The sequence below is a fragment of the Ursus americanus genome, chromosome 4 (assembly GCF_024610735.1).
Source record: "Ursus americanus isolate L20-20 chromosome 4, mUrsAme1.1.p, whole genome shotgun sequence".
Taxonomy (NCBI): domain Eukaryota; kingdom Metazoa; phylum Chordata; class Mammalia; order Carnivora; family Ursidae; genus Ursus; species Ursus americanus.
The window spans coordinates 93,456,099-93,472,386 of NC_142130.1; the positions used below are offsets into that span (position 1 = coordinate 93,456,099).

Consider the following 16,288-nt stretch of genomic DNA (forward strand, 5'->3'; position numbering starts at 1 on the left):
AAATAAATAAATCTTAAAAAAAAAAAAGAGTGAGGCAGAAGAGTCTGAGCCAGAGACTTCAAGCTGCTGGCCTGAAGATAAAAGAGATGGCATGAACCTCTAGAAGCTGGAAAAATGTAAGGAAAGGGATCTTACCCCAGAGCTTCCAGAAAGGAACACCGCTAATGCTGACACTGTGATTTTAGCTCACTGAGACCCATGTCCAACTGCTGATCTACAGAAGTATAAGACCTTTTTTTTTTTTTTAAGATTTTATTTATTTACTTAACAGAGAGAGAAAGCACAAGCAGGGAGAGCAGCAGGCAGAGGGACAAGGAGAAGCAGGCTTCCCAATAAGCAGGGAGCCCGATGTGGGGCTCCATCCCAGGGAGTCTGTTTAAAAATGAAATTATATGAAAATGATAATCAGATGACAATAATCAAGTCTAACTTTTTCAGTGTTATCTAGGGCAAGCATATTAGGTAAATTAATATGCTAAAAAGCTTAAAATTTAAGCAGCATCTGGATGACATTTAAAATGTTAAGTTTGTTGTTGTTTCGAGAGAGAGCATACGTACAATTGCAGGATGGGGAAGGGGTAGGGTGATAGGGAGAGATCTTAAAAGCAGGCTCCACGGCTCAGCACAGAGCCCCACTCAGGGCTCAATCTCATGACACTGAGATCACGACCTGGACCCAAATCACAAATCAGACGCTTAACCAACTACACCACCCAGGCACCCCCTTAGATTGCTTTTAAAACACAGAATAAGTAAACAACAAAGGTCAATCAGGAAGATTAACTTACTCTCCTTCCAGAAGATGTTTTAGGAAGATCACTATCATCCTAGGAATAAAAATCAGAGCAGCTTAAGTGTTAGTATTCTCATTAGAAATATAATAATCTAAAAGCCTATCAAAGACATTAGGTCTTACAAAGGTTTTAACTTATTTACAAAAATCTCAAAAGGCAGACCTTATCATATGACCTTTGTGGCACCCAGACTCCCAACAAACCAACCATTCCTAATAACCCCTTACATTCCCTAAGAACATGCAGTAATTCCAAAAGACAGCTATAAAAAGTTGCTCTGTGCAGGACCTAAACAGCACATGCATAAGCAGCTTTAAATTTGTGTTTTACCTCTATCCATAAAACCCTAGAAACCATCTCCTACATTTCCTGAATTTCCTACTCTACACATTTTCTTATTCTCTAAATCAAATATCTATATACCCATTTTTATTCCAAGATGTATTAGCAAGAAAATCAGTGAATTATAATAAGGGCTTGTGTAGAAATTGACACTACCGCTGACATGGGTAGTGTTTTTAAAGAATATCCTTTCTACAACTCCTAGAATTTCCTGCCTGATTCTGTATGAAGTGAAATTATTCAACACCACTGATACCTGCCTTAAACTTCAATACCGTCTTGAGTAAAGAACTTGTGGGTACTGTGAACATGGTAAAGTTCGTGAATTTTTAATTACAATTAAGTCCAACTCTCAGATATTGGTTTTAGCAAAAGCAGAGAACATATTCCGCAGCTATGTTATTCACGTAGACATATTTTATCTGGTATCAATTGCTGATTATAACAAATTACCTCACTGAACATCTAGACAATTAAGAAATGTATTTTTATCAAAATAGTTTTCATAGTTCACTGGAATATAGTGAGAATTGGTATTTTCTACTTCACTCAGTATTTTTAAGTTACCATTTGAAATTAACAAAAATCTTTATAAAATTGACAAACTTCATACCAAATCCTCGGCATTTTGCTCATCATTTTCAGAAGTGTTAGAAAGTTCTGAGATATTTGTACAGTCTTGATTCCTAAAAAACAATTTTTCACGTTTTTAAGAGTATGCAGATGTAGTTATTACTGTTGTCAAAAATTCGAACCGCAGGTTAAGATATAAACAGTTCCCCAAGTATGCATGCCTCATTTCAAGCAGAGGAATACCACGGTTTTTTAATCTACCCTCTGTGGGAACAACTGACCATCCTAGAATACTGAAAGCAAGTTTTTCCCCTCCCAGCTATGTATGTGTAAAAATTAAGCTGGTAATCCAGAAACAATACATGCATGAGCTCAACTGGATCAATGTGCAGATGAGTTTTCCTACACGTCATCACTGGTAATATTCATACAGCGACTACCAAGAACATGGTTGAGATAAAAGAAAATAGAGGGGAAAAGTGGAAATTAAAGCAAATTATATTTTCACCGCACACACAAAAGAAAGAATGCTAAAGTACGAATGTCTAAGCACAAGGTAGATAAAAATGCGTATGTGATTTTTCTGAAGCAGAAAAAAATGAAAGTTCTGGAGAAGGGGAAATAAGTCCAAGTCATCTGGGCAAGAGGTGGATTCAAGCCAGCAAAGTGAGATAAACTAGAACCAGTTATTTCCCAGTGTGTAGACTGATGGTGAAAATGATGGCACAGTTTATAAACCATGTTCTCCAATACATAATTCTTTCTAACAATTTGTACGGCTATGGTGGAAAAAGGCATTAAGATCATAGAGCAAAACTCATTAATTTTGAAGGAAACAAGCTGAGTAATTTGTTTTAAGTGACAAAGAATGTTCACTCAAACAGATTAGGTTAAAACTCAGATCTCACCTTCCAAGTCAGTTTCCATCCTAACTGATCTCCCAGTGCAAGCAAGCATGTGCAAAGTCACACTTAACACAAACACACTCATGGGATACAATCCCAAAGAGATGAAAACCAGTCTAGTCATGACAACACATCTCACAAACCCAAACTCAATACTCTCCACAAAATAAGTTGTGAGAAAAAATGATGAGGTCAGGAAAGAAGGGAAAGGCCGGGTAGTAGATGAACGGACACACAGACAGCAGACGCATGAAAGCCATGGGGGTCTGGACTGGGTCCTGGGACACAGCAAGGCCACTGGTGTTAAGAACTGAGGAAATTCACAGGCGTTCTCGACTACAGTCATTAGTATTACACCAAGGAGAATTTCTTAACGTTTCACAAGGACACCATAGATACAAAAAATATTTCCCTAAGGGGACACCAGGCGAAGGGTGTTTATAGGGCAACTCTCTATAGTATAAAATTAGTTTAAAGTTTTAAAAAACAGAAAACTTTGGATTGTTCAATTTCTCATGCCTTTACTGAAATTATGTTCACAATATATATGTAAAGAAATGTCATTTAATGCAGCACATTAAAAGAGTATAATTCAGACAGCGAAATTTATGAACTGGCTGGTTGCAAGAGGTACAAATGCAAAGTCACTTTTCCACAACATCTGTAATAGTTGAGGTAACTTACTTTATAAATTTTAAAAGTTGGTCAGTTATCTTCTTAGCTGATCTTGCAATTACACTCTCAGGTTCATTAAATGTCCTGGCATTATGTTCTATGTATCTAACTTCCCATACCAGTGCAGACAGCCTCCTTCAAAATAAAAAGTACGCAATTTAGGACACAGAAAATGAAAAGACAGAAACCAAGTAAAAAAAAAAAAAAAAATTAAGCCAGCATATATTAATGTATTAAATGTAAGTGCCAAAGTTACAATGAATAATAACCTTCTTATGCTACCTAACTGATCACAGTCGTAAGCAATTATATCAGAAGTTAAACCACAGAGAATACATTTAAAGACCAAAAATCTTAACAGTTCACTTAGTCACATCCAGAAAACCAAAAGGGCAACCCTCCCTTTCACCTTGTCTAGAGATATAATTGAAGCTACTGAGACTCAATGAAGAAAATGTGTTAAACACCATTAATCCTGTGAGAGCAACCTGGCAAAGTTGTTTCTGAACAAATGCATATTCCCAGGTTTGGCTACACAAACGATGTAAGAAGCCAATTTTTTGTACTGGTAATTTCTTGAAGTAGATGAATTATAAAAAATACCATAAATTACTTTAAATAAAAAATCACCAAGAATAAGAAATTTTATAGTTATCAGTACTCTAGAAGCCAAAGATAAAAAGCTGATGACTCTGGGGAATTAATCTTTCAAAGGCCATCTTTTTTTTTTTTTTTTTTTTAAGATTTTATTTATTTATTTGACAGAGACAGCCAGCGAGAGAGGGAACACAGGCAGGGGGAGTGGGAGAGGAAGAAGCAGGCTCCCAGCGGAGGAGTCTGACGTGAGGCTCGATCCCAGAACGCTGGGATCACGCCCTGAGCCGAAGGCAGACGCTTAACGAATGAGCCACCCAGGAGCCCCTCAAAGGCCATCTTTAACCAAGTTGAATTTTTTCTTTAAATCGAGCTGCTAAATAGGAATGTTAACATGCAAATAAAAACAAATATGATGTCTAACTACTTAACATAATTCATAAGAAAAAAAGACTACAAAAGACTGAGGAATAAAAGATGGTATTTTTCATCTAAACAGCTAACAGTGTCTTAACACTTAAGACCACATATCACCACAACGAAAGAAGAGAATGAAACAAAGTAATGTCAGTCAGCTCCCACACCACCACTGTCCCCATCAACCACCACCCCCGTTCACTCTGGTCAGGACGACCAAATACCCTTTTGAACCATTTTTCAAGGAGGCTTCTCCTGACCTGTAAAAGCGATTAACGAGTCTCATTCGAATTGTGTAAAGATCAGTCGGATAGGCTACTACAGTACAGTACTTCGGATACGTGCACAGATCAACCGGACCTGCAAAAGCTGCTGCTATGTCTGTGGAGGCAGACAAAAGAACTCTTGGTCAATCATTTCATTACTTTTAAGAGATTATTTCTCTACAAATGATTCAAAAATAGAGCTATATTTAACACTGCAGGCCCAACCAAAAGGTAGCAAATAGAAACCGTCGTGAAGAACACAACCACGATTTGCTATTATTTTAAAATACTTTTGTGGAAAGGAAAACTTGAACATGAAACTTCGCACTAAAAAACTTACCAAGATTCAGAAGTTGATCTATGCCACTAATAATTCGTTCACACTCCTCATCTCTCGATTTCTGACCCCATTCACCCTCCTGCGGTTTGTAGAGCAGCTTCTCCAGCTCATCTGAAGTGACAGAAATACTAGCTCCTAATTCTTCAGGTGGATCAACTATGAATCCCATTAAAAAGAACAAAAAGAAAAATAATCAACTGGACAAATATACACTATATTTAAGTTGTCAAAACTCATCCACAAGACACTAAAAAGTAGCCACTTTACAGTGGAGAAACCTGGTAGACACCAGCTAAACCACAGGATGATGGTGAACATCTTCAGTAATAGAACAAATGGGCATCATGTGCCTCCTGATAGGATGCACTGAGGACCACACATCACTTCTCTAACACTAGTGCCAAAAATGCAAACTCCGGATGATGAACAAGTATGAGTCCAGCCTGAACTGAGAGAAACGCTGCATGAGAAACGATAGTGGCGCTACTGAGACGCAGTCAGCATCAAGCTGGGAGCCCAGGATAAGGATTAATAAAGATACACATTAATTCTCTGAGTTTAGTAAAGCTCACAGTCACCATAATAATTTGAAAAAGTTTCTCAAACTGAAAACACAGGTAAAATATTTATTATTTAAAAATTGTATACCATTATCAGGAATTGGTTCCATGTCCCATGGGCTAAGTTTCTCAATTTCAGTATTGTCCCACCTGTTATAAAAACAGAAAGTCCAGTTAGCCTCTCATAAAAAACAACTTGTGGCTAATAACTAGGTATCCACTACAAAAGTAAAGAAAAAGACAGAAAATGTGAAAACTTTATTGTAGCAATAAAAGTTTAAATATTAATACTGAGATTTTTTAGGAGGATGTATTATGAGAAAAAAGTATAAAAATGTATGGCAGGTTCAAAGACAAAGCCAGAAATCCTGTGTGGCTTATACACAGGGTAGGTGTATGAAAAAAAACTCGAAGACACCATGGAGCCTTGAATGCCACACTTCAGAATGTGACTTTATTCCACAGCCAGTGAACAGCTGTACAGACTGCCATCAACAAGGGAAATGATGTAATGTGTGCTCCTGAACAAGGATTCTGCAGTATTACGCCGAGGAAGTATCAGGAGGCTACAAAAATGGTCCCAAGGAAGCAAGCAGAGCCTGCCGCAAGGGGGTACTGGTGAACAGGAAGCAGCAGAGGCGTCCTAGAGATACTGCATGGGGGAGACTGATAGGACTCAACGACAGACAAATCATGGTCTTTGATCTGAAACGTAACAGTTCTCGGTAAAACCACCCACCAAGATGCATGGATGTTTGTAGAGGATTAACTTTCAACTGCATACAGACCTAACGATGTAGCACTGGAAATGACTATCAGGGTACTGTGGCTGATACGGCTCTTGACTTAGCACTGTCCCAAACCACCAAGCATCATCAATGATAGATCGGAACCTATCACCTGTAAGAGATGACCAAGTCTGAGACAACAATTTGCCAAGATTAACAGTTTTAATTTATAAAATACCATTGATACAGATAAAAGAAATTACTTCTTTATCTTAAAATTAGCCACCCTTCCCACTTTCCAGCCATCTTCAGTGATAAAGCCAATGTAAAAAGATACAATGTTACACTGAGCAATTAATTACCTGAAGGCATATAACCAAACAGTATAACAGACTAAAATAGTTACGACTAGATGCTGTTGTTTGGTGGATTCTACCCGAAAATAAGTTCCATTCCATTTTACAACATGAAACAAAGAACAAAGTTTAATAAAATTCAAAAATCTTTAATAACAACGTTTACTACCAATAAATCCTTGTTTAATTAGTGTATTAAATACTTGTTTAATTAGTGTATTAAATATACAGCTCTGAAATATGTATTTCCTGAAGAATAAAACAAATTATAAAAGTATGGTGAGAATTTAATCTATGATTATTCTAAAGTTGTTCCTACATATACACTGCCACATAAAACAGTTTTAATTCTTAAGACTTCAAAATAAAAATCAGTTCTAGATGTAACCTTGGAAATGCTTACATACTGATTATTTAAAAAATTAGGCGAGCCTGGGTGGTTCAGCTGGTTCAGCATCTGACTCTTGGTTTCAGCTCAACTCATGATCTTAGTATCGTGAGATGGAGCCCCACGTCAGCATGGAGCTTGCTTAGGATTCTCTCTCCCTCTCCCTCTGCCCCTCCCACCTCCCTCTCTTAAAAAAGAGAAAAAAAAAGAAAAGAAAAAAGAAAAAAGAAGTAAACATCCAAATATTCCTTTATCTCAGGATATATAAAAGCAGGGAAGTAGATTTCAGAAGGACTCCAGCACAAACCCAAATAACTGTAGAGAGTGCTCCAATTACCTTCAGTCATTTTCTGAATGTGCACACTGTATGTGAGCTATTTCACGTATATTACAAAAGAAACATAGACTGCTGTAATAATCCCACCTTTTCCTTCCCATGCTTTCTACCATTCTCAAAACAAAATCATTTTAATAAAAAGTCACGTATCTGTCCTTGGTAATTTGTAATTCTTTCTTCAGGAAAAGTTTTATGGAAATGGTATCAATCAAAATTAAAGCTATATCTTACCCCCAAGAAAGAGAATATTTATGTAATAAAATATCCACAAATAGTATTAACTAAACAAAGTATGCTTACACTGAATTCTGTAAAACTGAAAAAAAAAAAAAAAACAGCACCATCACAACTATCGGAACTACATGTTTTGAGGGTTTTGTTTTTTTTTTTTTTTTTAAGATTTTATTTATTTGTCAAAGACAGAGAGTGAGCACAAGCAGCGGGCAGAAGGAGAAGAAGGCAGCCCGAAGCAGAACTTGATCCAGGGGCCCTGGGATCATGACCTGAGCCAAAGGCAGACATTTAACCAACTGAGCCACCGAGGCGTCCCAGTTTTGAGGTTCGTAATATATTTTCAAATTCATGTAAACATGACTTTTATGTATATTTCATATTTTTCAAAATCACTGGAAACCCGTAAGTCCCTCATCCTTCTACCCATCTCTCTGCCACTGATAAATTTCTACTTTTGATAGTATTTCATTAATATAAATATTCTAAAACAGAACTTCAACTTCAGAAAAAAATCTTGGTAAGTTCTTCTAACTTTTTAAGTGAAAGGCATTATGTTAAAAATTTGATATAAAACCCTGGTTTTTATCTAATTATGTAATGTAAATAACCTAATTTAACATAAATATCACCCACAGTATTTATTGTAATAGATATTATTGTAGTAACAACAAATCCAGTGGCTTCATTTTAAGAAGGCCTAACATAAATACATGGTTATAAAAAAAGCCAGTCTTTGATAGCAAGAATTAACTTTATAATAATTTTTCTTCCTTAAAAGTAGAAGATACTTTCAGCTTACATAAAAGTATTTCTTCAGTGTAAGATAACATTTTTAATTAAAAGGAGCCTTAAGAAATCACTTTTCTGGGGGCACCTAGCTGGCTCAGTCAGAGGAATGTGCAACTCCTGATCTCAGGGTCATGAGTTTTAGTCCTGTCGTTGGTATAGAAATTACTTAAATATATTAAAAAAAGAAAAAGAAATCACTTTTCTGAAGGTAAAATGTGGCTTTTCCTTAAGCATAAAAAAAAAAACACACCCTATTTTTGCCTATCCAAGAGTAGGATAAATTTGAGTAAAGAGTACATTAGAACTTGAGTAAAGTTCTCAATATAGGAAAATCAGAATCAAGCAACTTCTTTTAATAGCACTCCTCAAAATTCAAGAGAACAGGTAAGATTTTATGGGGGGAAAAATTGAATTCATTAGAAGATCTTGTACATTCACTTCTCAACCACAAAAAAAAAAGCCCTAAATTAAAAGAGGCAAGTGGGAATCCATCTCAGAGCTAACTACAGAGAACTGAGTTTAAAACAATTTTTGGATGTGCAGGTTGGTGGAATGAAAGGACAGCTTCCAACTTTTAGATATCATGGGAGTTGGAGAAATGTAATAGATGGGAAACTTGAAAGTTCTTCAGAATCTGGGTATAGGACTTGCTAATTCCCACACATTCCAGATGACTTGAGTTTGGTTTTTGTTGCTTCTGTGTGTGGCTAGATGTTTTTCTTCAAGAAAAATTTCCTTTACCTCTAGTCCCAAAATAATGCTGACTACCTGAGTGGACATTACCGTTAAAAATAGTCCACTAACAGCATCCACACTCCCTGACAATCTTTCATTTCAAATAGGGATGGCTCAGGGAATTTATCTATAATTTACCTATTTGTAGTACCTAGAGAAAAAGGCAGCAGACAGTTAGAATGGCAAAAATGGACAAGGCAAGAGACAACAAATGTTGGAGAGGATGTGGAGAAAGGGGATCCCTCCTACATTGTTGGTGGGAATGCAAGTTGGTACAGCCACTCTGGAAAACGGTGTGGAGGTCCCTTAAAAAGTTAAAAATTGAGCTATCCTATGATCCAGCCATTGCACTACTGGGTGTTTACCCCAAAGATACAGACGTAGTAAAGAGAAGGGCCATATGCACCCCAATGTTCATAGCAGCATTGTCCACAATAGCTAAATTGTGGAAGGAGCCGAGATGCCCTTCAACAGATGACTGGATTAAGAAGTTGTGGTCCATATATACAATGGAATATTACTCAGCTATCAGAAAGAACGAGTTCTCAACATTTGCTGCAACGTGGACGGCACTGGAGGAGATAATGCTAAGTGAAATAAGTCAAGCAGAGAAAGACAACTATCATATGATTTCTCTCATCTATGGAACATAAGAACTAGGAAGATCGGTAGGGGAAGAAAGGGATAAAGAAAGGGGGGGTAATCAGAAGGGGGAATGAAGCATGAGAGACTATGGACTCTGAGAAACAAACTGAGGACTTCAGAGGGGAGGGGTGTGGGGGAATGGGATAGACCGGTGATGGGTAGTAAGGAGGGCACATATTGCATGGTGCACTGGGTGTTATACGCAACTAATGAATCATCGAACTTTACATCGGAAACCGGGGATGTACTGTATGGTGACTAACATAATATAATTAAAAAAACATAAAAAAAATTAAAAAAAAAAAGGCAGCAGAAACTAGGAAAATTAATGAGGTCTTAATATTATTTACAAATGTGTATACCAGATTTAAAACTTAATATTTCTAATATGAGATCTGAGTAAAACTTAGTATTTCTAAGAAACTAAAACTGATGAAAAGAGAAGGAACTGAACTATCCTAAGTGATTTAAGTCAAACTCAACACATGAGCTCCCCAGACAGCATTCCATACTGAAAGTAATACATGTATACCTGTGAAAGGGATACTACAGTTGCTAACTAGTATTACCTGGCCTGGTTACAATCACCGATTTTGTCCTGTAGAGTTTAATGACCTACATAACTACACAAGTCTAAGCAAAGGAGCCCACCAGCCCACCCTAAATGGTCACCACAAAAACCACAGTCAAGCTAGCATGTACATTGAGGTAATTTTATTTTTTCATCCAGCCAGATGTCTCAGGGTTATAAAGTGGAAATATTCTATGAATTTTTTATTTTTTAGAGGACTGGTTTCCTCAAGTCAACCTATTTAAGTCTGGTTTGATATGACATTAAAGTAAAATATTCTGGTATACCAGAACATTATCAGTGTGAAATATGCATTATTTTTCAACTTTCTGATTGTTTTATATCATAGAATGACTTTGTGAATTATGCCAGTCACAGTAAAAGGACAGAAAAAATGCAGTGCAGGGAAGTCTGAAAGGAAATAAAAGGTCAACTCTAGCATACAGTCAATGAGTAAGAAATAATCCCTTCAAAACATCAGCTACCGTAAGAATACAAGAAACGGTGCTGGGCTAAAAAGGATATTAAGGAGAAGGAAGTACCAAGCCCTAAGCAAAAGACACTCTTCAGTCACTCATATCTTTCCACAACTTACATCTTTGCATCCACCATAATAGGGAGCACCATAACCAAAAAAATAGACCAGTAAAATGGGAGATCATTTTCTAAAGGCATATAAAACTCATAAGGATGAACTTACAAGACTGCCAATTCCTCTGTCTTGCTTCATCATAAAATTGACGCAATACAAGAAAGTCAATAACATCTGGCATATCATGGTATCTAAACAGAAATATAAAAAATTGTTGAACTCCGTGAGTAGCAGATTATTACAGTCTAGAGCAACAATGTCAAAAAGAAACAGGATGGGAGCTGCACTTGTAATTTTTATTTTTCAACTAACCTTTTTATTAAAAAAAAAAGGTAAAAAGAAGCTAGTAAAATTAATTTTAAGGGAGTATTTTATTTAACCCTACATACCCTAAATCCTGTTTCACAATGTCATCAGTAAAAATGAGATATTTTACATAACCTTTTTCTTCAGAACAAGTCTTCAAAATCTAGTGTGTACACTCAACTGAAATCTACCACATTCTAAATGCTCAAGAGCCACATGTGGCTAAGGGCTACCATAACAGACTAACGAAATATTTATTCTAACATTTTCTCAAAAACAAAGACAAAAGAAATGTCCCCTCCAGGCCAGAATCCTCCACACATTTAAGTGGCATGGAGAAAGGTATAAAACGTGCCAATGCCTGACTGCTGCCATAGCACATGATCTTTACTTCTAGTGGATTCCCAACTACCAGAACCTCAACTCACAGGCTGTCCACAGTGCTCGCCATTTACCCTGAGCTATGGAAAGGACATGCTCATCAGCAAGAGGAAAAATCTAAATTTAAGTAATTCCATTAAAAAAATAATAACACATACCTAATAGAGAAAGATTTGTCCATTAGTCTTCCAGTTGCAGGATCTATAAATGCGAGTTTGAGGCAACAGAGTGTAGGGGGCCCAACCTCATATCTTATTCCAACTATTTTGACCAATTCTTGATCCTTCAACAGATATTTTTAAAAGAGTAAGTGTTTAAAATGGTTAAAATAGAGCAATTCCTCAATACTATAATTCTCCACATATTGCCACATTAAGTCAACTCACAATTTAGCTTCCAATTTAACATTAATTACAATCATTTTTGCTAATGTTAATCTTCACATCTTTTTGAGGACAGACATTTAATACTCTTTCTAATGTAAGGAATATACTCACTTTAGAAAATATACCACAAGTGTAAGAAGTAACATGTAAGTCACTGACCAGCTCAATATCTAAAGACAAATACTGTGAATAATCTGAATTTCTTTCCAGATTTGTTCCCTTCCTAGAGATACACAATCCTGTTTTGTGTTTTTCTGTGTAAAGATGCCTCATCTAATATATTGATTCATTAGTGCTGAGTTCACAGCCCAAAGCAGTATAACTCACGTCTAAACAAAGTTTATCTAACGCACACACTTTCTCCATAAAGCCCGTCATCACTTTCTTGTGCTAACACAGTACAGCACTTGAAGCACTACACTTGGGGGCTATTTTAAACAGTAAGTCACCAACAAAAAGCATAAAAATGTAAACATTCTTTACTGTTGCATTCAACAGACTGCGAAAAGAACTCTTATTTATGAGATGAGGGCTCAAATAAGAAGGCATCACCTTGCTCTATCTCAGCTAGAAACATGCTGGTCACGCCAATCAAATTTTTTGCCACTCTGCATGTTCGCAAATGACCAGGAAGCATTCTGAGCACTGACTTTGGGTTACAAATAACATACCAAGTAGGCAAATTCACAAATACGGAATCTGTGAATAATGAGGACCAACTGTACTCAGAGACTCAGTAATAAGTGAGACAGACATACATAAATCAGAACATGACTCAAGCCAAGTTCAAGGACAGTCACTAAGTTAAAGGGGAGTTAAGAACAGCTGTCTTTGCTATCATAGCTGTTTTCATCTCCCAACAGTTGCTGAAAGTATCAAAAACATAAAAGTATAAAGAATAAAATAAAAATCAACTGCAATGCTATTCCACATATAGTCACCAATGACTTTCTGATGTATTAATTTGGTTGAGACATATGTCTGTAAATTTTTATCATAACCAAAAACAACATTTCACGTCCCATTTTTCCTCTTAGTAATAAATTATAAAATGTAACAGTCGTTCATTCAACAAATATTTTAAAAGCCTCAAATATACAGCAGGCTCTACACAGTAGTCAGCTCTATGAATGTACCATGATTTGATTCATTCAATACCATAGGATATTTGAATTTTTTCTAATTTTTTGTTTTTATAAACAATGATATGAAATCGCCTTGCTTATAAATACACACATTTCCAGTTGTTTCCTAAATTACTGGAAGCAAAATCACTGAATTAAAACATCTAAATATTTCTCAGTCTCAATTCCAATTGTCCAAATAGCCTCCAGAAATCCTGGGCTGTTTCATGGACCCTGTCACCAATGTGAACAACTGATAACAAACTAAAACCTTTGCTACTTGCTGAAATGTGGTAGTTTCTTTCTTTAAATGTTATTTTAAAAAAATTTATAAAATTGGTTAATTACGGGGGCACTCAAGTGTTTTCAGCAATCTAGTCTATTATGCATGGGGTCCAACCTTTTTTCCAATTTGTATTTCCTCTCTTGAAAAGCTGCACTTCTTTTGAATATGTATCCTAGATATACACATTTTAGGATTAATGATGCATACTGCCAAGCTGCCTTCCTGAAAGACTCTAACACGCAATTTTATACACCAGTCAGCAATACACAAGGACTGCCCACTGACAAACATGTCTTCCTGCTGTATCTTAAAGCATACAAGGTGATAGCAGAAATGTTTATAAGTAGGAAATCAATGGAAAGATAGTAATGAACTATGCCTCCAGTAGGTTTATTTTTAGTGGATTTGTAAATATTTAACTATACATGTGCTAAATATTTAATAACTTAATAAGACCATCACCTTACCCTGAGATCCATTTTTCTCCATGGCTCCTTGTTAGGGTTCAGTTCATATATGTTATTTCTTCTGACAGCCTCAATATAAGCTTCATGACCCTGTCGAAAATATATTACCTGCAAAAAGCATGCATTTAAAAATAAATTAAAACCTAATAGTAAAATATTTTGTCTTATGGCCCATACTCATGTTTTTAAATTTTATTACTCTCACCTCATCACCCATTTGAGGAACAAAAGGAGACTTTCGAAGTGTGGTGTCAGTTATCCAAACTGGAGGATGAAATTCATATAAATGTTCCATATTCGTAAGCTCCACCGGAGTCATCCTCTGCAAGTTCTGCCAAGGGGAAGAGAACAAAGTTTAGTTCAATAGAAAGGGCATGCATGTACTGTTTAACTGAAAAACAAAAGAAACTTCACCACTGAGAATGACTACTTATGGGCATGTTACCTAATGATTAGTTTTTACATAGTCTACATATTTGGTTCTGTAACACACACAGAAACGTTATCACTTGTGAAAGCACTGTAGATTTACCTCGCACTTTCCTAGGATCTCCTGAATTTCTAATAGATTCTTCGTAACACTTTGTATACTACAGAAAGGCCTAATTTCCAACCTAAATCCTCTTCGACAGACAGCCTGCTCTGACACACCATTCTGAATTTCACCACGGACTAATCATCACAGAGTCTCCTCTTGATTTGAGATTTTAAGACTGGTGATTTTAAAACATGACCACAAACTCTTTGATCCTCCTTCTCTCCTCTCCAAGAGGTGCAGCCACACCTCCACTTGAGGGTGGGCTGGAATTGCTTCTAACAAATAGAATAAAGCAGAAGTGACAAAGAGAGGCTTCAAAGACTAGGCTGTCCCAGGCATTAGTGCTCACCCCTTGCTTACACTTCAGGGTCACTTGCTCTAGAGAGTATCAACCACCATGTCTTGCAGACACCCGAACAGCACTATGGAGGGGCCCATGTGGTGAGGAGCTGAGTTCACCAGCCAACTGCCCAATAAATAAGCTTCAAAGAAGACCAGCAAGCTTCAGTCAAGCCTTCAGACAATTTCCAACTCCAGCCAATGTGATAACTGCAACCTTGTGAGCCCAAAATCACCTAGCTAATCAGCCCTCAATCCATCAAAACATGAATATACGTTTGTTGTTTTAATCCCAATCCATCAAAACATGAATATATGTTTGTTGTTTTAAGGAGCTAAGTGTCAGGGTCATCTGTTACACAGCAACAGAGAACGAGAACAAAGATTGGCATCTTTCAACGAGGGCTGCCACCTGCATGACACGAGCACTGCACGTATGATCAGGAACAGGGACAGCACCGTTAGGAGAGGCGTGTGAACACGCCAAATGGAAGAGAACACGTCAGATGCATCTGGAGAACACGGCAGTAATAGATGAAAGAAGAAGAAAGTGCCCTAAAATGCCCTGAAGCATATTTCTGGTCTTGAAATTAACAGGAGAAAATGAAGAGTTATGGTGGGATTCTGAGCAAAACAGAGCTCCCCCTTTAAGTGTCAAACTGGGGAAGGAGCAGGTGCCAAGGCCAGCTGGTGCAGATTCAACAGAGAAGCCTTCATAATAGAATAACTTTTCCAAATATAAATTCCATTTTACATTTGAGTCTTGATGACTTAACACTGTCAAAAGAATATAAAAGTTCCAATTTCCCAAAGACTTTAATTTCTAAATATGGACAGAAACACCTCTATAAAAAGTGTAAACAGATGTTTTTAAAGATATACTTCTCTTACCTCTTTTTTAGGCTTATTTTCTTTCTTTCTCTTTCGTCTCCTTTTTGGAGGAGATAAATTCTCAGTAGACATTTCATCCTCTGAACTACTGCAAAAACGGGTAACTCGCCGACGCGATGACGTCCGTAGAGGCGGCTGCAGATTGATGCCTGCGTCAGCAGTCCAATCAGAGTATCTAGATGACGAGTCACTGGGAAATGAAAACAGTGTAGTTTGCAGGGAACCAGAATCTAAGCCCAATAGCAAATCAGTCACGTAACATTAAGAGAAGAGATGAAGAGGGAAGGAAGGACGGATCCTGGGAAGATTTAACCTGAACAATCTGCCTTCACCATCAACGAATACTTAAATGACCAGAGATCGTAAGAAAGAGAGAAGCCTTCACTGACACTGGAAATTAGGAAAGGATGTAAGCCTAAAGAATTTTTTTGAAGTATAATATATAGGAGACCTCATGGAAGACAACATTTAGAGCCAATCAATGATTCCCCTTTCAGAAGGTGGAGTGTAGTTATAAAAACAGGAGAGATCACACAGATCCGTTAAGAGTAGGCCCTCCTTCCCCCACCCCAAGTGAGAGGTGGCTCAAGAATAGACTAGAATTTAACTGGAATGAAAAACCATCTTTGAACAGATTAGAAGCCCAAGGAAAACACAGCCACAACAAATAGAGAGCTGCAAGTGGTTAGAGCTTCTTGCCAAGAGGGGGACCTTTCTCTGATATGAGAG

The 16,288-nt window shown here is 37.0% G+C and overlaps 1 protein-coding gene across 2 annotated transcripts in view; it reads right to left on the reverse strand.

Moving 5' to 3' along the window:
- The window catches only part of BRWD1 (bromodomain and WD repeat domain containing 1), a 111,507-nt gene that overhangs the window by 21,737 nt on the left and 73,482 nt on the right, over nucleotides 1-16,288 (reverse strand). For both annotated transcript variants that reach the window (XM_045813545.2, XM_045813544.2), the window contains exons 23-34: nucleotides 15,560-15,749; nucleotides 13,997-14,122; nucleotides 13,792-13,899; nucleotides 11,687-11,811; nucleotides 10,950-11,032; nucleotides 6,255-6,366; nucleotides 5,555-5,616; nucleotides 4,907-5,062; nucleotides 4,561-4,681; nucleotides 3,299-3,424; nucleotides 1,750-1,822; nucleotides 789-827 (exon numbers count right to left, since the gene is read on the reverse strand). In XM_045813545.2, the coding sequence (XP_045669501.2) occupies nucleotides 789-827; nucleotides 1,750-1,822; nucleotides 3,299-3,424; nucleotides 4,561-4,681; nucleotides 4,907-5,062; nucleotides 5,555-5,616; nucleotides 6,255-6,366; nucleotides 10,950-11,032; nucleotides 11,687-11,811; nucleotides 13,792-13,899; nucleotides 13,997-14,122; nucleotides 15,560-15,749 (1,321 nt within the window). The remainder of the gene's footprint in view (nucleotides 1-788; nucleotides 828-1,749; nucleotides 1,823-3,298; nucleotides 3,425-4,560; nucleotides 4,682-4,906; nucleotides 5,063-5,554; nucleotides 5,617-6,254; nucleotides 6,367-10,949; nucleotides 11,033-11,686; nucleotides 11,812-13,791; nucleotides 13,900-13,996; nucleotides 14,123-15,559; nucleotides 15,750-16,288) is intronic.